The 25,315-nt window shown below is 35.0% G+C and overlaps 1 protein-coding gene across 1 annotated transcript in view; it reads right to left on the bottom strand.

Annotated features, from left to right (window-relative positions):
* The window catches only part of htt (huntingtin), a 78,017-nt gene that overhangs the window by 42,766 nt on the left and 9,936 nt on the right, over nucleotides 1–25,315 (bottom strand). The window contains exons 7-35 of the mRNA XM_056456875.1: nucleotides 24,249–24,390; nucleotides 23,990–24,168; nucleotides 21,903–22,107; nucleotides 19,849–19,893; nucleotides 19,619–19,696; nucleotides 17,648–18,015; nucleotides 16,022–16,145; nucleotides 13,855–13,973; nucleotides 13,647–13,758; nucleotides 13,363–13,500; nucleotides 12,440–12,598; nucleotides 12,258–12,355; nucleotides 10,733–10,872; nucleotides 10,552–10,615; nucleotides 10,083–10,183; nucleotides 9,855–10,001; nucleotides 9,068–9,188; nucleotides 7,286–7,431; nucleotides 6,986–7,137; nucleotides 5,546–5,748; nucleotides 5,307–5,433; nucleotides 3,773–3,897; nucleotides 2,423–2,533; nucleotides 2,240–2,317; nucleotides 1,937–2,160; nucleotides 1,770–1,848; nucleotides 855–1,016; nucleotides 682–737; nucleotides 198–346 (exon numbers count right to left, since the gene is read on the bottom strand). Of these exons, the coding sequence (XP_056312850.1) occupies nucleotides 198–346; nucleotides 682–737; nucleotides 855–1,016; nucleotides 1,770–1,848; nucleotides 1,937–2,160; nucleotides 2,240–2,317; nucleotides 2,423–2,533; nucleotides 3,773–3,897; nucleotides 5,307–5,433; nucleotides 5,546–5,748; nucleotides 6,986–7,137; nucleotides 7,286–7,431; nucleotides 9,068–9,188; nucleotides 9,855–10,001; nucleotides 10,083–10,183; nucleotides 10,552–10,615; nucleotides 10,733–10,872; nucleotides 12,258–12,355; nucleotides 12,440–12,598; nucleotides 13,363–13,500; nucleotides 13,647–13,758; nucleotides 13,855–13,973; nucleotides 16,022–16,145; nucleotides 17,648–18,015; nucleotides 19,619–19,696; nucleotides 19,849–19,893; nucleotides 21,903–22,107; nucleotides 23,990–24,168; nucleotides 24,249–24,390 (3,952 nt within the window). The remainder of the gene's footprint in view (nucleotides 1–197; nucleotides 347–681; nucleotides 738–854; nucleotides 1,017–1,769; nucleotides 1,849–1,936; nucleotides 2,161–2,239; nucleotides 2,318–2,422; nucleotides 2,534–3,772; nucleotides 3,898–5,306; nucleotides 5,434–5,545; nucleotides 5,749–6,985; nucleotides 7,138–7,285; nucleotides 7,432–9,067; nucleotides 9,189–9,854; nucleotides 10,002–10,082; nucleotides 10,184–10,551; nucleotides 10,616–10,732; nucleotides 10,873–12,257; nucleotides 12,356–12,439; nucleotides 12,599–13,362; nucleotides 13,501–13,646; nucleotides 13,759–13,854; nucleotides 13,974–16,021; nucleotides 16,146–17,647; nucleotides 18,016–19,618; nucleotides 19,697–19,848; nucleotides 19,894–21,902; nucleotides 22,108–23,989; nucleotides 24,169–24,248; nucleotides 24,391–25,315) is intronic.

Genomic DNA, 25,315 nt, shown 5'->3' with positions numbered 1-25,315 from the left:
CCATGGTATGGCAGTAAAGTTCCTTGATTATTACGCTGGAATGAGAATATAGTTCCTAATGTAAAAGTTCTCCTGCCAGACCCGGAGATCGGTTGAATGGATGACTTGTAAAATGTCATCCTACATCCTGAAAAAGTGGAGTTCTACTTGAAATGATGAAGATCTCCAGTGTATGTGCATGATGTGACTTCACACACCGTGTGTTACTGCCTTTCTGCCACTGGCCATAATGCCGTCACACAGCTGAATGATCTTTGGGATGCTGATGATCTGTTTCGAGTGGTAGCGCTCATAGGACAGCAGAACCAAGAAGAAGAAAATGTTGGGCACGATCGCTTCAGAGTCCCTACACAGACGAAAAAAACATCAGAATCAGTATAGAACTAAACCTGAACATAGTGTAACTAAATATACATAGCCATTCAAAAATGTACAGGAAGTATTATATTTCACTTCTTTAAATTGATAAAAATACCTTAAATTGATACCTTAAATTGAAAGTGATATTAAGACTATTTAGAATGGTGCAAAACACCAGAAATGATCACTTGCTTTACAAAAATAACATGCATCAAAACTGTTTGCCTTATTGAGAATAGGAGACTTCTGTTAAAAAGATTACAGATCTGACCAAATTTCTGAATGGTGTCACAAGTTGGTTTGATTGTCAGAAAGTCTTACCTGAACTGGCCCACTTCAATATACTCAAACTGCTTCAGCACGAAACCAATGAAAACCTAGCAACATAAATCAGAAATAATAGTTATGAAATAATAGTAATGAAATAATATTGAGGTTGGTTTGGCTTTCCAGTCAGTGCAGTGAAATGGAGCCCTGCGCCATAAATGACTGACCTGGTCTGAGTCGAGTAAACAGTAGTTGACCCGCAGCTGGACGAGTTGTGCGAGTAGATCCAGCACTTGTCTCTGCAGGGCCACTGAGGTGCTGGTGGTGTATTGTTTCAAAGCTTTTATCACCAGTGGCTCAAACAAACGGATGTGATTATGAATGGCATTCTGAAACACACATTATCACTGGCTGTTACTGTAATGAAAGACCGAGAAATCGATTTGAAATGTATTTGCTGATCCAGACAGGATATGTGAGTCACAATATCAAAGTCATAATGTAAAATGATCTAAAAGTGGCAGATAATAACACCATGGAGAATATTTAACAACAACTGAAATAAAATAATTTCATGAAACTATTTATAACAAATAAAAACCAAACAGAAATCACAAATAACTAAAAATATAAACATGTTTCCCAAAAAATACTCTTAGTCTTAATAATCTTAGGATGTTCTCACTGCAAAAATGATTGAAATTAATATACTTGCCAGTAAATAAAAAAAATGCATAATGCAATATTTGAAATAATTCTTATTTTTTTTAATAAAGTTAACCATAAGTGTCATGCATATCCCCAATGTTTTTACTCTCATTTTTCAATATCTTTTGAATCTCATTTAATAAATCTTATTAACTTAATTGTTTTTATTTGTTTTAAATTATAATAACTATTTTTTTCATACAATATTTAATTATGAAAAACTCTACAGTTTAAATGTATTAGCAAATGTATCCAATGTTTAACCACATAACGTTATTATTAATAATAAATACATTCTTCTTTTAATAATTATTATTAATATTAATAATAATATTCATTATTGTATATAGATTTGCCAATTTGTTCTGTTTTTTTATAATAATACACACACAAATTGTTTAGGATCTGTAGTTACATCTTATAGGTCTATTTACCTTATCTCCTCGATGGCGAGTGACATTGGTGATGCTTGACCTCAGCTGATTAGAGACTTTTTGCATGACATCAAACCACCTGTAAGATCACAAACGTTTTTAGTCAAAATTATCCTTTTTTTTTTTTTACAAGTCAATCTCAGGTACAGGCATGTTTTCCCGCTCACCCAGAGGCGTCCTGTTCTTGTTCAGCTTGCACCATGTTTCTGAGGCTGGCATCAGCAAGGGCCTGGGTGAAGTGAGTGTACGGAGCCATGAAACAGTAATGGTAGAGTCCTGGTCTGACGCTGCTTGAGCCAAGCCGCAGGGCTTTACCTTGAGACCGACAGGGGTTTGATGAGGCCCCCTCATACTGAGATGCAAGATTTGTCCCAAACAATGCTTTCAAGAGCTGTAACCAATAAGTAAATTGTGAGGAGTTTGCATAGACATAAATTTAAACAGAGGCATTAGAAATGCACACATCTGACCTGCTGAACACACACAGTGGCCATAGTGGGTTCCCTTGAGAAACAGGACTTTAGGTAACCCAGGATCTCTTCAACACACTAAACAGATAAAAATAAGGTGACATTTTTTTTCCACTTGACACTGAGCTTGCGCAGATGTTATATTGTTCATCGATGAGCTGGAATTAGTTTTTGATATCATACTTTGCCAATATCATGAAGTGTGGCCAACTCAAGCAGCTGAGAAAGAACATCAAGAGCCGACCTCAGAAAACCCCCAAACTTCTCGTTGGTGTTGTGAAGGTCTAAAGTGACCTTGAAAAAAGCAAAGTGAAAAGAAAAATGAATTCAAGAGGACATTTTGTTTAGTTGTCCAGAGCAATTGGGATGGAATAAATGCATTACATGTTATATGTGATGTTAACACATATAAAATAGTGAAAACTGTTTTGTATTTAAGAAAAGACATTAAACAAACTGGATATACAGTTGAAGTCAGAATTATTAGCCCCCCTTTTAATTTTTTTTTTCTTTTTTAAATATTTCCCAAATGATGTTTAACAGAGCGAGGAAATTTTCACAGTATGTCTGATAATATTCTTTCTTCTGGAGAAAGTCTTATTTGTTTTATTTCAGCTAGAATAAAAACAGTTTCTCATTTTTTATGAACCATTTTAAGGTCAAAATTATTAGCCCCTTTAGGCATTTTTTCCCTGATAGTCTACAGAACAAACCATCATTATACAATAACTTGCTTAATTACCCCAACCTTCCTAGTTAACCTAAATAACCTAGTTAAGCCTTTAAATATCACTTTAAGCTGTATAGAAGTGTCTTGAAAAATATCTAGTCAATATTATTTACTGTCATCATGGCAAAGATGAAATAAATCAGTTATTAGAAACTAAAAATGAAATAAATGAGTTATTAAAACTATTATGTTTAGAAATGTGTTGAAAAAAATCTTCTCTCCTTTAAACAGGAATTGGGGGAAAAAATAATCAGGGGGGCTAATAATTCAGACTTCAACTGTATCCATTTTACAATTTATCAGTTTAGCTTATTTGCAACTGAAGTTGTTTTCTACATTCTAATGTGTAAAAAGAATAACAATTACTGCAAACCATTCTGACAGAGCTTTGTGGCTGGCCCAAAAAAGACTTCTTACACAAGCGTGTTATTTTCTTGCACCTGCTCAAACCGATAATGTGTTCTTTGCACATTTATAGCATGACATTAGTAATTTGCCAAATAATATATTATAATTTCCCATATCTGAAAGCTGGCAAAACTGATTTAATGTAATTTTGTTTCTATAAATGTGTGTAAATTACTTTTTGTCAAATTCATTTACCACTAAGAAACTACGTATAAAAAGGTCTAATGTTAAAAACAATTGTGCTACTTAGCTGCTTTTGAGAACACACTATTTATGAAAAAAAAATAAAAATGTATGCCATCACTTATATATTTCTAATATCTTACAAAAAAAACATATCCAAACTAACTTTTAACATATTGAAAAAAAAACATTGCTAAAGACTGCAGACTGACTTTGTAGTTTGCTTGTGTTGCTCTCAGCGCATCATAAAGCTTCAGGTAAGGAGGGAGGTGGTAAAAGCTGCCCAGAGTGGTGGACTTGTTAACCGCTGCTGTTGCCGTGCTGTCCGCTGCTCTGCCTGTGTGAAAACACCCAGAATTACTCAATAATTCAATACTGACCACAGATGATGGATGCCTATTTTCTTATTTTTCAAAAAAGTATTATTTCTCTGTATGTTCAACAGGTGACACTGTGAGATATATCCAGCAGCAGGCCCACACATGTTTCAGGCCACTAGATCAAGGCCAGGATGAAGCATATATAGGGGTAATGATGGTTCAGTCAGTTTTGTATTACTAAATAAGTGATCACAAGAACATCCACATGAATTATAACTGCAGTATTTACTAACAATACACAAAATACTGCAAACACATAATTATATTTTTTATGTTGATATACTATATCTATTCTATATAGATATTCTATAGATCCATATAATGAAAAATGATATTTTTTTTACTGTAGATTATGAGATATTTAGTTTGTGTTTGTTCAACCTATTGTATTTTATTAACATTTACACCCACCCCAACCCTGAACCTACCCCTTACAGTTCTGAATAAACAGCATTTATTGTTGTTCTGCATCACAAAAATTATGCAATAGCTGCATCCGAAACCGGCTACTACTCAGTAGGTACTGCATTGGAATTTAAACATGCTACTGGGCCATTAGAAAAGTATGTTCTATAGAGTATGAATGTGAGCAGCATGAATGGAACTCGGACGTACTATATCCACCATTTTGTCATGATCACGTGACCTAGTTGCGTTGCTTCACTCCCACTCATGAATTCTCTTGCAGGGCATCATGGGATAGCATAGCGTCCATCCAATGTGCACTTCAGAACCTTGCCGGAAGTAGTAGGTCATCCGGGTACTTCTCGCATACTGATTTTCTAATTCTATGAATTCGAACATACTACTCAGCTCGCATACTGATTTTAAAGTACTATATAGTATGGTAGTATGCGATTTTGGACGCAGCCTTCGTGTATGTGCACATACTAATTAGCTGCAGCTGTAACACTAATCTACCTTCTCACGGTCTAATGCCACGGTCACACTAGAGTTTGAGCATGCGAAATTCTGTTGTACGCCACTGCGAAAAGGGGCAGGATTGAACAACATGATTAGACAATTTAAAAAAGTGAGCGATTGGTCCATATTTTATATTTCTGTACAGAGAGGTCATGTTTTGATCTTTAATTGGTCTCATGCAGTCACGTGATGCCATTTCGCAGTCACAGTTCATCAAGCTTGAACTTTGCAACGCAGCGAACTGCAAAACTTGTCGCAGCTTGTGTTTCCAGTCTGATGCATTCGTGTGCGTATGAATAGAAGTCTATGGGGAGAAAAGTGCAGTGTGATCGCGGCTTAAGTCCCTCCCGCTTGAAAGCCTGAATCTAGTAGTCGTCTAGTGTGGACTGAAATATGTGGGTCTGAGGCTAGATATTATTGGGCACTGTAGCTGTGACTGCACCTGTGTTGGTCTCTCCACCTTTCTTTGGGCTCATAGGGGTGGTGCCTGTCTCCATCATGTCCTTCTCCTTACCCTTCCGTCTGATTGGACTGAGAGATGGAGTGTTGGCCAATGAGGGTAAAGAAGCCTAAAAAGAAAACACTGATGTTTATGTAATACTTAAATTAAACGAATCATTAATTTATCATATGCTTTCATCGTTTTTTTGGTAATCAGGATGTTTTGAGTGATTCCTTCACCTTGACCGCAGGACCGGGTGGAGTGTCGTCAAGCACATGAGCGCAGATATTGAGGATCTTCAGCAGATGTGAGAACAGCTGCTCCACCATAACAACCAGAGAGCGATCGTTAAGAGCAGGCCACGGCTCCTCCACCTTTGAGGAGGCAGGACTAGACTCCTCCTCACCTGCCCATGGACTTTTCATGCACTTGGGTGCAACAGCTACAAAAATAGGTGCAAAAACACTTTAAATACAAACAAAGAACAATAAAAGACAGAAATGGCTCTACAGACTGCTGTTGTCAGTTGTCAACACTTTACCTTAGGCTTTTCAGTCACTATTGACAGATTTAATTCAATAAATAAAAGAAAATGAATGAAAAAGACCCATAATGCAGAACAACAAACAAAATCTACCCACTATGATGATGAACACGGACAGAAATATCCCACACGATAATTAAAAAAATACATATATATTTTGATGATCCTTACTTAAACATATTCAGTGTTGGGTAAAAGTAATATATTACAATTTTAAGCCTTAACCCCCATACACATCAATCTTGATAACTGTAAAGATAATGATAAAGATATAGTTCTAAAAATCTATAAAGATGCAGAGGAACGATATCATTGAGATCACTTTCAGAATTCAATTCAATTTCAATTTTTCCCAGCCGATGAATAATCAAACACAGACAGCCAGTCAGAATCCATTGTAAATTAAAGGACTTGTGCAATTTAGATACAGAAGCAAACTGCTTAATGTAACTGTAAGTCCTCTTTGAAATGATTATTTAGAGATAGTAATGACGATCGTAAAAAACAATTAGTTAGACCATGAAAAACCAAAATACATGGAAGTTGTGAAAGTCATGCTGGCATATTGAAGTATAAAAATAAAAGTATCGCAGAATTCTAGTGCTAGTTTCAGTATCTTCGTTTTGCCTTCTTTGAAAATGCTGGGAACTGACAATGGTTGCTAAATTCGCTGTTCGATGAGATAATACAACACAAGCTCAATATTATGTTCAGATAAGTTAGTAGCACACTGAGGACACCTGCTGATTTCAAGAGATAATGCAGAATTAGAAGCATAATTTAAAAATAAACTGATCGTTGGTCTGTGTTGAAAAATATATATATATATATATTGTTATATTTAGGGTGCTTGGTGTGAACGACAATCTTTTAATCATAATCTTTAGGGGGAAAAAAGCAAAAATAACCTAACACATACTTCCACATTGGTTACCTTAAAAAGAAACAAAGTAGCATGTTTTTTTTTTTAATGACTTAAGATTATATAATAGCCACCCCCCCAATACTGAACATATTATAAAACATTAAATTGAATTAAAACAAAAAATACTCTCATAAACGACAAACAGCCAATGTGAGACTCTTTATAATGATTAAACTTCAGCTAATCTTTTCATCTTTTAAGAGTTTGTACCAGCGATCAGGTTTCCGGCCAGTAGCAGAGCAGCCTGATGGGCAGAGAGATCAAGAGGGAACCAAGCAGAGGAGATGAGAGACAAAACCATACTGGCCACACCAACTGTCAAAGACCTGCGCACCTCCTCATTACTGCCAGGCTGAGACAAACTACAGAAAAAACAACAACAAGACAATCAAGCTTTTGCAGAGATATGATGAAATCTCAGCAGTTTTTTTATTGGTCGTGAAGAAAACTTAATTTGTGCAAAGTTTTGATTTTCCTGAACAAACAATCATTATTTTAAGGTTTTTGTACCTAAAGGAGCGTCCTCGGCTGCGGTACTGGCTGGAGCGGTTCAGATGAAAGACGGAAGAGCTCACAAAGCCACAGTGCCAGCCTGTGCTCCAGTTGCACACTGGGAAGGTGCTGGACAAAAGGCACAGAGCCTCACAACAGCCAAACTAGAGAGAGAACATTACAGTAAGTATAGCCATTAACCCGAATAAGACTCATAATACTTTAAAGGCACAATATAATTTTTGCATTCAAATAAATAAAACTGTGTTAAACATTATGTTAACGTACACAGTGTGAACTTATATTCTCAAATCTTTAAATTAAGTTTAAATTCAGAGACCACTAATGAACAAATCCATGAAACAGAAACATATTGGTTAAGACAAGAACAAGTGGTGGAGCAAAATCAATATTTGCGATTCCAAGGTGAAGAAAGACCAGACACTAGAAAGAAGTTATCTTGCACGTTTTATTAGCCATGTGGGCGGGGTGCAAACTATGGGGGATCTAGGGCGAGCTCGGCTCCCCTAAATAAGGCATGGGCTTCCCTGAAAACATGAATTGTGAAATTTTGGGGGGTCTCAAAAAATATTCACAATGTGTTATTTTGACATGCGGTTTCAGTATAGTGTAATGGGATCATGGATTATTATGTGTAAAAGCGCAAAAGTGCGTTATTTATGTATGGCGCCGATTTACACCTCACTTTAAAAAAAGATAACTACACATGCTATAGCAAAGTCCAGTTATGCCAAAGACTGACAGCCAGATACTTTCAAATGGACGTTGAAACAAATGCTGTGTTTTGTTTTATTTGCTTCATACAGTAGGCCAATACAATGTTCTTTTTTTCAACACCCTGACATTGCTGTAAACAAGTTGGACAATTAAGCTAAAAGCAGGATAAACTTGACAAAACGGAACCCCGGGTAAAATGCAGGTCAAATTAGACAATGATGTTCTGTTGTTTAGGCTGCTGCTGTTTGTGCATGTAAAAATAAATCCCTCAAAAGATATTTTCAAGGGTCAAAGAAAGTTATTGATGGGAAAACAAGCGCTTCTTACAGAGAACGTAAACCAAAACTATCGTGGTGTTTTGTTCATTTAGCCTACTTTGTAATATTAGTTACAATTATAAAAAAATGTTCTTTATTTACAGATTTTATTTTGTTTATGCATTGCTGTTTAAGGACAGGGATCCTGTGTGTTTTATGGCCTATCATTGTGGCAAGGGACTCTCAAGATCAACCCTCCCCTTTAGAAAAAAAGTGGGCACATCCAAAGGCCATGGTATAGTTCGAACACTACATGTGAGCAATTGTTGAGGGGTCTTTATATGATGCTGTATTATCAGTCTAATAAACAAATTTATATTTAATGTCTTGGTCACACTATTTAGAGGGCCGGAATAAATTGCCTCGGGGGACGGGTTTGGCCCGCGGGCCACTAATTAAATAGCCCTGCCATAGGCCAACTTTGGCCCGCAGGTTCTAGTTTGGGCATCTCTGCACTAGAGCAACCTCTAGCGGTGAATCCTATATATTGCGCTTTTAAAGTTACTGTGTGTTATGACCAAAAATGACCATTTCCAACCATGTGTAAGCCCGCAGAGGCCTTTTATCGATATACACTTTTTCAGCCTTGTTTTACAAACATAATTACAACGAAAATGGATCATGTCTTCTTAAAAAAGGTGTATATTATGTGTAGCCTGTGTGGGCTCTCAGTATTTAAAGATGCAATAAAAAGAAAAGTGTGGCCATTATGCTCTTATAGTATATTAAGAGTGGATGTGCTCACTGTCATGGCTCTGGAAGTGGAAGAGGTGAGGGCGTGAGAGATGGCAGTGATGACCCGTGACAGGTTGTTCTCCACAGTAACATCCGGCGCACTCTGACACAGATTGAAGCCACGGTATGTTCTGCAATACATGGTAACATAGAATACATAAGATTCAACCCAAGCGCAATACCATTCAAAATCTGAGGATAAAAATCACAACAAAAAAAAAATAAAAAAATCTAAACAAAACAGAATCAGATGTGCAAGTAAAATATCCCTCACACAGGCGGGATTTAAGGACAAAACCATGAGGAAAAAAGGATTGAAATGCAAACAGGTTTGGTCACCGTAGTATAAGTGGGAAAATTGACTCCTGTCTGTTGAATTATTAGTAAATAATGTGACTTCAGGTGCTAATAGCCAAAATATTTCTATCTAAGGTTACTTTTATGCCTAATTAATGCCTGTTAACACACATTTAACATGATAATGGCTTAAAATCCTCTCAGTCAAAATTAATATGTGATTAATTTGTGTGTAAATTAATTAAATTACAGCATTGTGTAATATATTGGATTAAAACATCTATTAACCGTCTTCATTTGAATACTTTTTGGTGAAATTATGCTTTTTTAATCATACACTTAGATCAGTAAAAAATTCAAAACAATAGAATTTATTTGCAACAATCTGTTCAGTGCCATCAAAGTGCCATTTAATAAATTGAACGCATTATCCTGGAATAAAAGAATGCGTTTTCTTTAAAAACAATTATCAATTCATGCTGTAATTAGAGTGTGTGTACCGTGTGATAGTGCTGACGGTGAACTGCGACGGAGGCTGGGTCTCATGCATTAGCAGTTGCAGGTAAACACTGCTCTGATCTCGAGCGATGGCCACAACCGGGTCTGTCTGGGCTTGGTCGCAGTCGAAGAACAGCCTGGGCACAAGCCTGAAGAAAGAAACCGTTTCAAATCAGACTGGGATAGCTTTAATGTACATAGCTGGGAGATGATTAGTCTGAGATGAATACCTGCCAATGGTGTTTGCTGCCACGTGTCTCACACGCGGGTCCTCATCGCCCAGTAGATAAAGCACAACGTCATTCAGAACTCTGTCCTGCAGCCTCAACAACTGTTCAGAAAATTATTCAAAGCTATTAAAAAAAACTACATTTTGATATAACATTTGATATACAAATATATGCGCATTGATAAGAGGTAATTAAATAAATTGAAAAAATTGAAGTTGCATTTCCATTTACTAAAAAACTGAAATAACTAAAATAAAAAACTTTCAGAAAACAAAACTAAATTACTAAAATAAAATAATAAATAAAAATGTATTAATATTATAATAATGTTAAAATGATATTCTTACTATTTAAATCTAAACAATCAAAATAATAATTGATATAATTTATTGAATTTTTATTGGTTCAAATAATTATATTGTTTAATGTTATTAATTATACATTAAAAGTTGATTTAAAGATGCCATACCCCAGTATAGTGATGCTCTCCTTTGTGCAACTTCTCAGTTTTTCTCTCCAGAAAACTTATTAACCTAAAATAAACCATACAAACAGCAGACGAATTTAAGGTGTTGGAGCTTATCAAAAGGAATGACATCAAACTTAATTAAGAAACCCTCATTCATATCCAAGCAAAATGTTTGTCTCACCGAAAATCGATTTCCGCAAGCGTTTCTAAGAGCTCAGTGCGAACCAGCCAATAGGAACAGTTCTTCAGGGTCAGCAGATCAATAAGCAGCTGAAGGCCAAGTTCACTGAGACTGCCATTGCACAACGCCATGATACAGTGCTGGAGTAAACACAAACACACAATATAATTATAATCCTATAAAACAAGCATAAACTAGCATGTGGGTGTTTCTATTTGATATCCAAAGTCAGTATGTCTTTCAATTGTTTTCAAATGCATATATAGTTAAAGTAAGAATTATTAGCCCCAACCAACATACTGTATTATTACCTTACGTGAAAAATACTATACTAAATACTAGTGTTTGAAAGCATACTATAGGTAATTACTTGAATTAAACCATTGTAGTAATTATATTGTTGCTGTGGTTCGACACAACTGCAGTAGTAAACAAATTATTCAATAGGCCTCAGTATTCTAGGCTATAATCAGAATGCACCACAGTTTACACTAACATTATGGTATTTAATACAGTTTATCAGTTTACAATGCTACAGTATTCTGCTGCATTCATCAACAAAAAAAAAAAAAGAGTTGTACACACTATACACTTTACTATGTATTCATAAACATTATTATATTATTATAAATTACTATAGTTTTTTCCCATGTGGATATCTTTCAGACATCACGAAATTACAGATCAAAGTATACAAAAGCGTGGACATAGTCTACATCATTATTTATTTTTCATTTCTTTATGTAAGGGGGAAAAAAATGCTCCACAATAATAACCGTATAGTTTTGTCGTTTATTGTGCCGAAACACCAGTAAAGACTTAGATTGTTGCAAAACAAGACAAGACGAGATTTCATTGCAGAGATTACATGGCAAGGTGTGTTATTTATATTCTCCTGGATTTTTTTCAAGTGTGTTGGTGTTTGTATCTAATTTTTATTTAACAAGTTAACATCTTTATACACAGCTAGGCCTTTATATAATCTTTATTGGTGCTGGCAAATGAAGTATTGCATTCAAAAAAGTTTGTACACAATGATGTATTGAAAAAAATGTTTAGTACATGCCGCCTTTTCTTCCGTTTTTCAGCCAATTTCTTGAACTTTCCCCCCTTTATGAGCAAAAACTTATAAAGTCTATAAAAGCTGTTCGGCATTACTTATTTTGGCCGATTTAAACAATTATAAACAACATAAAACAGTAATATTTTGACGTTCTGATAGCGATTCCTATGTAGAAAACCACTTCCTGCCCTCCATCTGAAGTTCATGCATCATCAAAGATGCCATGTGAAAACAACCTATAGTAAGTGAGATGTTTGGATAAAAAGCTTTAAAACTGTCAATTATGTTAAAGTCAAACTCTTGTTACTAACACAGTAACATAAAAGATGACGTGAAGTGGCGTGTTTGGTAACCACTGTATTTTTTCAAATGAATAGGTTTCCAAAAATATACGATTTTTGTTTTGAAATGCAAAATGAATCTCTAAATGCTAGGATTACCCATGTACATGCGTTTTCTCACCCTGACAGCAGCACAGGCCATTTTACAGGTGACTGAAGATTCGTCTTTTAGACTCCTCTGCAGTAGAGGCACAAAGTTTTCCAGCGTCACAGAGTTTCCTGAGGACACAGAGAGACGGGGAACGTGAAGACAGTCCTCAGAGAATATGATTTATTGAACTGTGCTGTGGCTGTAGTTCTGACCTGTGACGCTGTGGATCTGGGACAGCCATGTCTCTGTGTTGTAGCGCGTTTTGAGCTGAATGGCTTGAATTAAAGCTCCACACAGGATGGCTGTGGCTCCTCTGATCTGATGGTCTCCATGTTCGATGTACTGTAGTATATCGCTGATGTACTGTTGCTCTACATATACACACACAAACACATTTCATGCCGACAGTGAAAATTATCAGTTTTGTACATTTATCTTAAATGTATGTACAAATAGCCACCTAAACATAAAATACACACAACATGATCTAAAAGAAAAAAGGGTATAAAACTAAAATATTTAAAAAAAAAAAATAAAAAAAAACAGAACAACAAAAACACAAATGTGGAATAAGGCAATAAACAAAAAACAAGTTAAAAAAGATTTTGAAATCAAAATAAAATAAAACTAAAAATAATTGATCTTCTTAATATAAAAAAATAAAAAGCAAAACAAAAACAAAAAACACTAAACCTAAAATATACAAAATCTAAAAACAGTAAACAAGACAAACATGAAACAGAACAATAATGAACAAATAAGAACAAAATACAAATGGTAAAAATATTCTAAAAGTAAAACAAATACACAAAATCCAAAACACACCTAAATAAAGCAAAACAAAAAGTATTATCAAACAAAATTACCCAAGCTTATCCAAATCAAAATTATGAAAGCAAAACACTGAAATAAACCCAAATAAACTAATCTTGAAAACAACCAAAAAACCCAAGTGTGCCAAAAAAATTATAAAAAAAACAAATAAATAAATAACTTTAAATAAAATTTAACAAAAACACAAAACGCTAAACAAAACAAAGTACCATTGACCAAACAAAAACAAGAAGAAAACCTCCTAAAATAAAACACTCATGGATGAAAAGGATGAACAGCTAGCGGCTTTTGTATTTCTCACCATCTGTTTGTTGTCCATCCAGTGGCTGCAGATAGAGCAGGTTGAAGAAGGCTTCAGGTAGAAGAGCTGCTGCTGCCCCCACACAGCTAACGGCTAACGCCTTCACGCTCACACGCACCTCATTATCGGGAACCAGCCCTACAGCATTTACACATTTCAGTTTAGATTAATAAATCCCTTCTTTAATGTTCAAGTTCAACAGCACCCAAAAACATTTGATGATATTTTGATAAAGTCAAGCAACATGAGAGAGTTCATCTGATAGCTTTAGTCTAGTTTCTCACCGTTTCTTTGGCCAGTGAGCAGGAAGGACGCAGCCAACAGCCGGACACAGTGCACCAGAGGCTCTTCCTTTGGGTCAGTATAGTGACCAATATCTCCTTTAATCCTAGATGGCTGAAGCACACCGAACACATAAAATATTTACAGGCTGTACTACATCTCTTTAAAGAATCTCTGAGGCCTTAACAAAGACTGTGTGTGTTTTTTTACCTTGTTGTCGAGTTCTGCAGGTTCCAGAACCTCTTCCTTTGGTATGAATCGATCCACACTGCTATCAGACGACTGCCTGTTGTGACCTTTTCCCTCCAGCAGATGGGGCTTACTTAAAGCTGATGACAAGAGGGAAAAAAGCAACTTTGAATGTGAAGTGATAACAATGTGCACTTTAGACCAGAGCATGGAGTAGTGTTGTTACGATCCTAAAATTTCTAACTTCGATACAATGCCTGAAACAACATTTTCAATACCATAGAGAAATACTGCCACAGCATTTATTTAAAAACGACAAAGCAAATTAAAAAAATATATAAATAAATAAATAAATAAATATATATATGTTCAGTTCTGTCTGGTTCTTGAATCTGTGATATTCTGCCAGTAACAGCACCTGTACAGCCTCTTCACCCTTCACCCTTGTGTATTATTATGCCCACATAAAGTGACAAGCAGAGGTCACTCTACAGTTTGACAAATATTGCTGCTGTTGGACAACATAATGTCCTTTTGAAGCTTTTTTTGTCAAGAATGTAGTTGTTTATATTGCAACTATGCCGTTAATTTATAAGGATAGTGCCCATTATAAAATATTTATAATTTCTGAGGGATAGCGCTTCAGACGGTTGACAATGTTCATTCACAAGAGGGTGACAGAGACCACATTATAAGCCCCAAAAGACAGCAACATTTCAAACAGCTGATCAAATCATTATTAAACAGGTAAATTACTTTCTAAGTCGATCTCTCTTATTTTAATGTTGTAGTGCTGTATTCATACCATAGTAATATTGTGATCTCCTGATTGCAATAAAGAAATACTAAGAAATCTCAGTAGACTGATGGCATTTCATGTCGTTCAGCTTTATAATCTTAAAATGTGAGAAAAATCACCTGTTTTGTCAACATTTTAGACATCACGCTAGAGAATCATTTAAATACTAGCTCTAAAGTGACGTTCATGAAGTAACAACTGCTGTTCTGACGTCAGCTGCAGATGTGATAACTGGCGAAAGAAAGTAGTTCCTAATACAAAAGGGTTTTGAGATAATAAAAAATATAAAGATATAAATATACAATACAATAAAATATACAATATATATTAGGGGCGTAACGGTTCTCTCTAAAAAAATAAATAAATAAATAATCGCATCTTCCCATTCTCCTGCCCTGTGAAGAGCATTTCAGAATATGGGTCAAACAACTAGTCACGATTAAACTCATCAAAAATAAAAGTTTATATTTACAAAATATATTTGTGCGTACTGTGTATAAAAATATATGGAAGACTTCATTAAATAAAATATTTGTTTAAATATATTTACAATTTTATATACAACACATATAATATAATACATTATATATAATATTACAATATATAAATTACAAATAGAAATATATTCATTTGTATATTTTTGCTATACAAATTATATATTTATTTTTACAGTATGTGTGCAGATAGATAGATAGATAGATAGATAGATAGATAGATAGATAGATAGATAGATAGATAGATAGATAGATAGATAGATAGATAGATAGATAGATAGATAGATAGATAGATAGATAGATAGATAGATAGATAGATAGATAGATAGATAGATAGATAGATAGATAGATAGATAGATAGATAGATAGATAGATAGATAGATAGATAGATAGATAGATAGATAGATAGATAGATAGATATCCACATTTTGTATTAAACGTAATTAATCACAATTAAATGTTAAAGCAATTTACTATTGGTCCAGTCAGGCCAGTTGTTCAGAGATCAAATTAATTTTACAGAAAGTAAAATAAAAATGCTTTGTTTTCATTGGTTTAAGCCATGTAAATTTATAATAATGATGCCATGTAGCATTACAATAAATTCCACTATTAGCTTAGGTCTTAGCTTTATATTTCATTTACTAAAATAACCTTGGTTTGCAGCATCAACTATGAACTGAGCAACTGTATATCCTAGAATAAATAAATGAACACAGTGAAACTGTGGCAGGACAGATTAGACTGTGGTGGCCATAAAACCAGCCTAAATAAAAGTGTGAAAAAATGTCAACATCAATACTTATCAAAAATTTTATATTATATAATATTATATTTATAATATATAAAGTTTTTAAATAAATGAATAAGCGTGAAAAACTGAATAAGTGTGTACCAAGTGCCGACTGAGAGAAAGGCTCTGGAGGTTTGTCAGGTGGTGGAGCTGATCCCTCCTCCTCTTCATCCTGCAGTGTGCCAATCTGCATCCCTGAGTACTGACTCTCACTGCCGTCCAGCACCTACACATCACACAAATTCACAGTTAAAAACCATCCCAATAAACCAAACTCACAAACATTCACTGCAGATCATTCATGCACATGGCCACAAAGTACAAATCCCAGTAAACATGCGCTTTCACTTTAAGGAATGCATACAAACACTGTCTTTGGAAAAGAAGCCGTATGCATGTCATGACAACTTTGGGCCAAAAACCAAATGTAGGGTGTTGCTCTACTGTCAGTTGCAATAACAGAAAATACGGTGAATTTCACTCATTTGCTATTAATTTATGCAATGGTAAGTGTTGTAGTTTGGCCAAAGGGAGATCATCGCTTTGTCAAATTCAATGCTATTATATTACTTATTTATTTTAATTTTTTAAACATTTTTTGCTTTCATTTTAATTCAAGTCAATAATTAGCTAAGTTTGATGGGCACCCCTTAAATCAGGGGTGTCCAAACTCGGTCCTGGAGGGCTGGTGTCCTGCATGTTTTAGTTCCAACCAGCTAATCAAGCTCTTTTTAGGTATACTAGAAACTTCTAGGCAGGCGTGTTTAAAGAAGTTGGAGCAAAACTATGCAGGACACCGGCCCTCCAGGACTGAGTTTGGACACCCCTGCTTTAGATAAATGTATTCATTATTTATTAGTCAATAACTTTACAAAATAATCAAATTTGTTCATCTTAAGAACATTAATTAAAAAAAACATTTAATATGGAGGTTTCTGTCACTCCATTGAAAGTTTATTTACCCAAAAACTTGTTTCAGCATCCGCAATGTTAATGTTTTCTTTTATGTGAATATAAATGTGAGATTTGAATTGTCTAAAGCAGTGTTTCTCAACCACGTTCCTGTAGGACCACCAACACTGCATGTTTTGATGTTTCCTTTGTCTGTCACACCCATTAAAGGGTTTTCAGTAGGTGCGTCCCAAATCGCATACTTATGCACTATTCTATGCCATTTTGTAGTATAAATAGTGTAAGTAGATGTGATTTTTCAGGTTTTTTATTTTCAACAAATCTTTTTTCACATTGTCATTATGAGGTATTGTGTGTAGAATTTTGAGGAAATAAATTAATTTAATCCATTTTGGAATAAGGCTCTAACAAAAAAAAAATGTGGAAAAAGTGAAGCGCTTTGAATACTTTCTAGATGCACTGTAGTTACTAGTCCAGAATCAGGAACATTGTAGGCGCTGAAACGCCTCAGGATAGAGGTCGTGCATTTGTGGGGGTGGGGCAAATAAAGGGCGGATCTCTACAATGGGCGGGGTTATACTGGGCGGGGAAGAGCAACAATAGCCTCACCCCCCGTCCTCTGCTGACCTGGTCACTACTGCTAGAGGAAGAGATGGCAGAAAAGGTGGAGGAAGAAGACGAGGTAGAGGAGGAGGAAGAAGTGGACGGCCTGTAGACGGATGAGTCACTTTCCGATTGCGTGTCCGGCCCTTCTGTGAGAGTTGGGGAAGGTGGTGAATATTTCCGATAGCGTCTGCTGGTGCTGGTGACACTTACGAGCTCTGCGCAATCAGAAGGCGTCACGGCGGAGTCCGGCCCCTCCGTAGTCGTCTGAGAACTCTCGCTAGGGGGCGACGAAGACACGGCTCCAGCAGACATCTGGTTGGCATCTGTTACCAGGTCGCCGGATGTGCTGACAAGCCCGGCGCCTCCGCTTGAGCTACGGCTTAGCATGTCCTCCTCGTCTTCCTCATCTGGAGTATCGGGTCCGACGCCCTGCTCTGATGCACTCAGGTCCACCGAGTCACCAGGCTGCAAGGCATGCTGGGAGGAGCGCGGCTGCTCGGTAATGATGTCAGACGTGCCAAGAGACGAAACGCCTGATGAGGAGGGAGCTTCACTGGAGCTGTCACCACCAACTGAGGCTTCAAAAAATGTGACAGAGAGAAACAATACATTATTCTCAAATACAAGCCTCAACAACAAAGTAAAAAAAGAAAATGTATTATACTTTTTTTAATTAAATCTTTTTTATCATCAAAATATTGTAAAATACTTTACTAAATAAGCTGTTTTCTAATTTTTATATTTAAAAAAAAAAACTAATTTACTCCTGTGATGGCAACGCTGAATATTCAGCAGCCATTAGTCCTACTGTTCTTCATAATTCAAACTAATTTGCTGATTTGGTGTAGCTTAATAATTACCACAAAGTATCTTGATGGATTCTGTGAATGAATCAAATACACTTTTAAAAATACACTTATTACCAAAATAAATCCAGTGAAAAAGATTATTAAAACAAATACAAGAACAAAACAATATCCTTTACCTTGTTCTTCATTGAGAAAAAGGGGCCTAAGATATACAATATACAGTGTTTAAGCACAATGCTGGTCTGTATGCTCCAGCCTTTTATACAGTATTCATGCTCATGGATTTAGGTTTGTTCATTGGGATATTTCCTTTTTTATTAATTACATTTTATTGATTTTTTTAGAACAAAATGGGAATAATATATACATTCATAGGCATGCAATATTTCTACCTATTTTTTATACATTCTAGAAAAGTAGTAGGGAACCTGTGACTCTTTGACCAAAAATACATGTCTCTCCAGCTGTCTACCATCAATGATATTTTACAGTTTAAAAATGTATAACCGTCACTAGAAATCAGTTTCCTAATGAAAATACAATGACAGTTGTATTTTAAAATGAATAAAAACATAGTTTACAATAAAAGAACATTTCGAACAATGTGTGTGTGCGCTGCGCTGTGGATAAACATGAATCACAACACAAATAATGTATGCATACAATACCGGTCAAAAATTTGGGGTCAGTAGGATTTTAAATGTTTTAAAATAAGCTTCTCCTGTTCACCAAAGCTGCAATTATTTAAACAAAAATACAGTACAATTTGTAAAATTGTGAAATGTTATTGCACTATAAAATAACTGTTCAAAAGTAGTTTATAATTTAATTTAATAATTTATTCCAGAGATTTTAATGATGAATTTTCAGCTTCATCACTCCAGTCTTCAGTCACATGATCCTGCAAGAATCACTCTAATATTACTTATTATTATTATTATTAATATTATTATTATTATTATTATATTTATTAATGATAATAGTAATAAAAGCAATAATGACTGGAGTAATAAATTAACTTGAAACTACATACAATAAGTAATTAATAAATATGTAATAAATAATGCTGCCTTGCGATTCATTTCGCTATGGTGACTCCAGATTAATAAAGGGACTAAACCGAAAAGAAAATGAATAATGCTGCCTTGATGAACAGAATTAAATACAAAAATGACCCCAAACTTTTGACTGGTAGTGTACATATACATAAATAAAAACATAAACATACCCCAATGGCTCCTTTAAAAAATGCATTTGCCAAATAAAAAATCTAAAAATGTTTTGTTTGTTTTCCTTTGTTGACAAAAGGTTCCCCTGTTCTAGAGGAAACTCTCAGGAGTGAACTGTAACAGCACAGCTCTTCTCAACTTACCAGTGAAGGATCCTGTGGTAACCTCTGCCCTCTCAGAATCATCCTCCAAACCCTCTTCTTCACCTGACAACAGCTTGCCTAATAAAAGAATAACATACAGGGCAAACTGTTACAACACCATGTTTCACTATAAGCAGCATCTCAACAGCTTTTAGTAGTCTATCGGCACACATTCCTTATCAAACTGTATGCCAGAAACATGTCAGTAGGTTAGATGCAAAAGAAGGCACCTTTCTGTTTCCTGAGGAGAAGAGGACTGCATGTTGACCCGCCGGCTGTACGCAGGAAACAGGAAGAGAAGAAAAAGCCCAGCAATTTAGTTTGCGGGTTAGAGGAAGAAAAAAGCAGAGGATGAGGAGCACATGCATGGTTAGATCTAGAAAACTGGTGCGCAGGGAATTTTGAAGGCACCAATTTGTGATCGGTTCACAAACAGAATAAAAAATGCCAAGAAGCAGTGAAGAAAATATTAGGAGCTGAATTTGAAGACAGCCTGCTCTTTGTGAATAATAAAGAACTCGATAAGCACAAAGGCCATTTTAAACCAATGAAGGAAACCTTGAGAAAACTTTTTTTCACAAATTATTTTTGTAAAAAGTTTTCAACAGGTAATCAGCACTAATAGCTGCTTAATGTTAATTGTTTTATATTAGTATTCTACCATTGCACAAAAAAGCAGGGTTAAATATTTAGAAATCTATAACATGAGTGCATAATATTTCTACAAGAACAGAATCAAAATAATCACTTTGTCCGTGAGCCAGAAGTCAGTTCATTTATTTTTATACATTTAATTAATTTGAAAAAACATAAAATTACTACATTATTATTGTTATTATTATTATTATTATTATTATTATTATTATTATTATTATTATTATTTCTGTAATAATGAATTAAATAATACAGTTATTACATCATTAATTTACCATGATTTTACGATTTTTTCCGTGCAATTTGACTTTTTTTTTTTTTTACAGCACATTGTGTTCCGCGTCCTGATTGGCTGTAGACCATTGTCAATCAATCTCCTCCGTGCTGTGTCTCCTGTACACTCTCAGAAAAAAAAATGGACCAAAGAAGGTACAAACCCTTGTCACTGGGGCAATACCTTTTTGTGGAACAGAATTGTACCTTAAGACAAGGAAACAAATTTGTACCATTGCAGTTTGTACCTTTAAAGACATGATTTGTGCCATGGGAAACCAAAAGTCCCTTTGGTTTTTAAAACCTGCAGATTCAGTATTGTACCTTCAAAGGTACAAATCTTATTCATAAAGGTACCACTAGAAACTTTCTACCTTAACAGTGTCAAAACTGCTTACCAAAAATTTATTTAAAATGCCTTAAATGTTTAGTTTACAATACCTATAGTTTTATCCTTTACCAGTTTGTATTGTTGTATTATAGAACTTAATAATTAATGTTTATAAGTTTATTTAAACATATTTAAATGATGATTTATGTTTTAATATGGAAATTATTCATAAAATCACTTTGCCTTTCCGGTCATATTTATTTTCATAGATATTGTAATAAAGAAGGAGTTGTTCAACACTTTTGTACCTTTTATATGAGAACAATTATGTGCCTTCATTTCAGTTGTAGCATAAAAGGTATAAAACAGTATCATAAGAGGTCTTTTAGCATATAAGGTACAACTTTTACAAAGATACAAAACGGTTTCTCAAGGAACATTATTTGTACCACTGTGTACCTCTTTTTCTGAGAGTGTAGGGTACAGAATGCATTCAGCTTGCCAAATTTACAGAAATCTTTGATCACCAGCAGTGTGACTGAAGTGATGTACATGTTTGCAAGTTTTCTCCTCAACAAACCGATAATGTCGACACAACATTCTGCAGTACGAAGGCACCCGCAGTAGCACCCAAAAGGCAGAGGAAGATGCTAACTATCGCAAAATTTAACAAGAAAGAAAAGTGTGAAAATGTTAATGTCTATCTGAGAAAATAGTGTAGTGAGGGGTTTTACAGCCTTAAAATATCTATAATAACTGTAAAAAAGTAAGCGGACTACTTCGCGGATTTCACCTATTTTTGCTGTTTTGGCTGTTTTTAGAATGTAACTCCCGCAATTAATGAGGAACCACTGTACAGCTGTTTTCCCATTTTAGAAATTGCAATCTGCAAATGTAAAAACTGTTTGACTTTATGAATCAAACACCAACCTTTTTACTCACAAGATCCTTTTTCAATGACTGTAAAAGTAATAACTGAACTAACTAACTCCAATGATGGGATAAATGCATCAGATTTTTTTTTACCAATAAGCTCGAGGATGCTTCCACTGCGTGCACGGCTCTCCGTCTCCTCTCTGAAGACACTGGTGTGTGTTATTTTGCCCGGCGTGATCAGTATGTTCAGGAGCTCAGGGGGAGGAGTGCGAAACATCTGCTGCAGGAGCTCCAGAGACGCCGTCACCACATTGTGATCCCAGTGCTGTGTGTAGTGCAGGGTCAGTTCATAAACCTATCATAAACACAAGAAGAGGTTTTACATGCGCACAAACACACAACCACACACAGTGAATCACTCCAATACACATAGGCTCTTTTCCACCTGATATCAGCATGTGTTTTCAGTGATCTGATCACAAGTGGTCAACTGAGACACATTGCAGTGTCCACCTGGTATTAACATTTGCCCACTTGTGTTCAAAATGTCATTGAGACCTTTCTCTTCCATTTGTTTTATCAAACTCATCATCTACAGTCCTTTCCCAGGAATACAAAAATCACAAAACAGCTGAAATGTAGTTATATAACTCTACAGCACTAATTTAAAAGGTTGCTTTTGCTAAATGTTTTAATTTAGCAGTATATAATTGCAGTGTAGTATATAATACTGCACTGCAATTATATACTGACTAAAAAACATTAATGACTTTTATATCTTAAGCCCCGGTCAGATCAGATCGAATTTGTCATTTCGCCACGATTTCATTGACGTAGGGTGTCGTTGGGATTTGTAAACAACAAATGGCCGTCATGACAGAAGATTTTATAGTTTCTACTCATGGAACCGATATCATGCCTGCAACGCCTCATGACACCATCGCAGATAGTCTAGCATGTTACATTTTTTTCTCGTTCTTCATGACGAGTTCCGTCACTTGGGTCAGGGGAAACATTGAGGCTTCACTCTGTGGAAAATAAGGATTTAATGAAATTTAATTAAATCCTTCACTTTAATTGTTGCATTTACAAATCTCTGTCAAATATTTGCTAATTTTTAATATGTCATTATTTTAAAGATTATGTCTTGAGCATGAGATTTTTCCTTGCTGTTGCTTATGTGCTTTCATTTTCTCCGCCCCACTCGTGGCAAGTTCAGGCGATGAAGTGTTTAATAAGCAACCCATGGCAGGAAAACATACACTTAGATTTCAAAGAAAACATCTTAATATTAAAAAGGAATCATAGGTTTGATCCTATCATTGTGGTAAGGAAATTTGGGAAATAATGCTTGTCGTAGACATCATGGGATAACAGATCGTGAAGCAACGTGTAGTCTGGCACAGTTGTTACCCACGACAAGTCAAGATTATATAAAGAAAAAAATTTTTTTATTAATTAATAAACTAAATAAATAAATAAATAAATAAATAAAAACGCAAGATCTGACATAGTGACTTTCGTAACCGACAATAAAAATCGTGTGATCTGACCAGGGCTTAAATGTCCATTCTGACTAACCAATTAATATGTGAAATGCACATCTCTAGCAATATCATTTATTAACCGTTATGGTATAATTACAATCCTGATTTCTTATCACATGATTTTGCAATGCCAAATACAACAATTTGTATCATTTTTTATACTACATAGGCACATTAAATTGATCACAATGAAAAAGAAAATGCTTTTTATAAGTTTTTATCTTGTTTCTATATATTTTGTCTTGTTTATATATAAAATAATATTTTTAGAATATATTTATTTAAGACATAATAAATTCTTAAACCAACAAGTGTTTTCTAAACAAGTTAAAAAAATTATTTTATTTCTTACAATAATGATTGTTTTTTTTTCCTTAAAACAAGCCAAAATTTTCTATCCGAAAACAAGATTATTGCACTTACCCAACTGGCATATTATTTTGCTTGTTTTAGAAAAAAAAAACTGTACTGTTGAAAATGCTTAAAACTGAAACTGTTGAAAATGCTCCTTTTATTAGATAAAATAAGTTTTGATGAGCAGAGGGAACTTCTTTGAAAGCATGTAAAAGCTCAACCAAATATTTGGTAGTGTGCAAGTTTCAATAAATTATCAGGTAGTAGAGCCCACAAAATTCAGCTCTCCATTAAATTAATGTGCCAAAAGCCAAAAAGCTGCACAAGCTCTGATACCTGAATGAGCTGTTCAGGTGCAGGGGTGACGTCGGCCTCTTTCCGGACAAGCCCAAAGCTGCCCTTCAGACTGGTGTTAGGAGTCTGCTGCTGAATAAGAGGCATCAAGTAGCGCAGTGTCAGTAATACACCCAGAATCAGGTGACTGGAATGCTCCTCGTCCACCGGTACTACCAAACCTAACAAGACAACAGAAAAAAGAATTAACACACTGTTCTGAAGGAGAGTGTCTGTGTCTGTGTGCGTGTTTACAGCATACTGAGGAGCACGTTGAGGAGCCAGGTGTAGAAGTAGTGTGTTCTGCGTGAGTGTTGACACACACTGACAGCCGAGCTGGCTGCTGTTCGACGAATAGTGGGAGAACTGGACTTCAGATTGGCGACAAAGGCCTTCAGCAGCATCTACATACACATATACAGAGAGAAATCAGTGGTGGCACATTCAAAATGATTTAAACAGAAAATTGTATTTTAAATATATGAAATCATAATAATAGTTTAATGTGTTTTATTAATTATAATGATGTAGCTGCTTTGCATATTTAAAATACTTTGGTAAATATAAATTTGGTAAATACAGAGGGTAAAATAAGTATTGAACATGTCATTTTTCTGGTAAATATAGAAGTTGTTGGCATGAAATTGATCCAGTTTTGGGTAAAATCCCAAAGAATCCAAACATACAAACAAAACACACACACACACACACACACACATACATATATATATATATATATATATATATATATATATATATATATATATTGCTCTGTTCAACATCATTTGGGAAATATTTCAAAAATAAAAAGAAATTTAAAGGAGGGGCAAATCTGACTTCAACTGTATATGTTTTGGTGATGACAGCTTCAGGACGCCTCTTGTATGGAGAATAGTGTTGCATTCATTGCTCAGGTATGATTTTTTTTTCAACATACATAAACAGAGTCTAAAAATCTTGATGTTTCTGTGGGTCTCGTCTATAAACACTCATCTTTACTTATTTTCTATTGGATTGAGTTCAGGTCATTGGCTGGGCCATTCTAGCAGCTTTATTTTCTTTTTCTGAAACCAATCGAGAGTTTCCTTGGCTGTGTTTTGGATCATTGTCTAGATGAAATGTCCACTGTGGTTTCACCTTCATCATCCTGGTACTGTAGGTGTAAGAGATTTCCTCATCCTGGTAATGTATGACCCAATAACCACATTTCCATGTGCATTTCCTTTTTAGACATCCATTTCTTCATGTGTTCAATTCTTTTTCCCTGTGTCATTTAATTTTTATTACACATAAATTAATTTATATTCTAATTAGTTTTGTTTACTTTGT

Source organism: Danio aesculapii, chromosome 1, assembly GCF_903798145.1.
Source record: "Danio aesculapii chromosome 1, fDanAes4.1, whole genome shotgun sequence".
Classification (NCBI taxonomy): Eukaryota; Metazoa; Chordata; class Actinopteri; order Cypriniformes; family Danionidae; genus Danio; species Danio aesculapii.
Note: the sequence above shows the minus strand (reverse complement) of the source record. Positions and strands in the feature narration are given on the sequence as shown.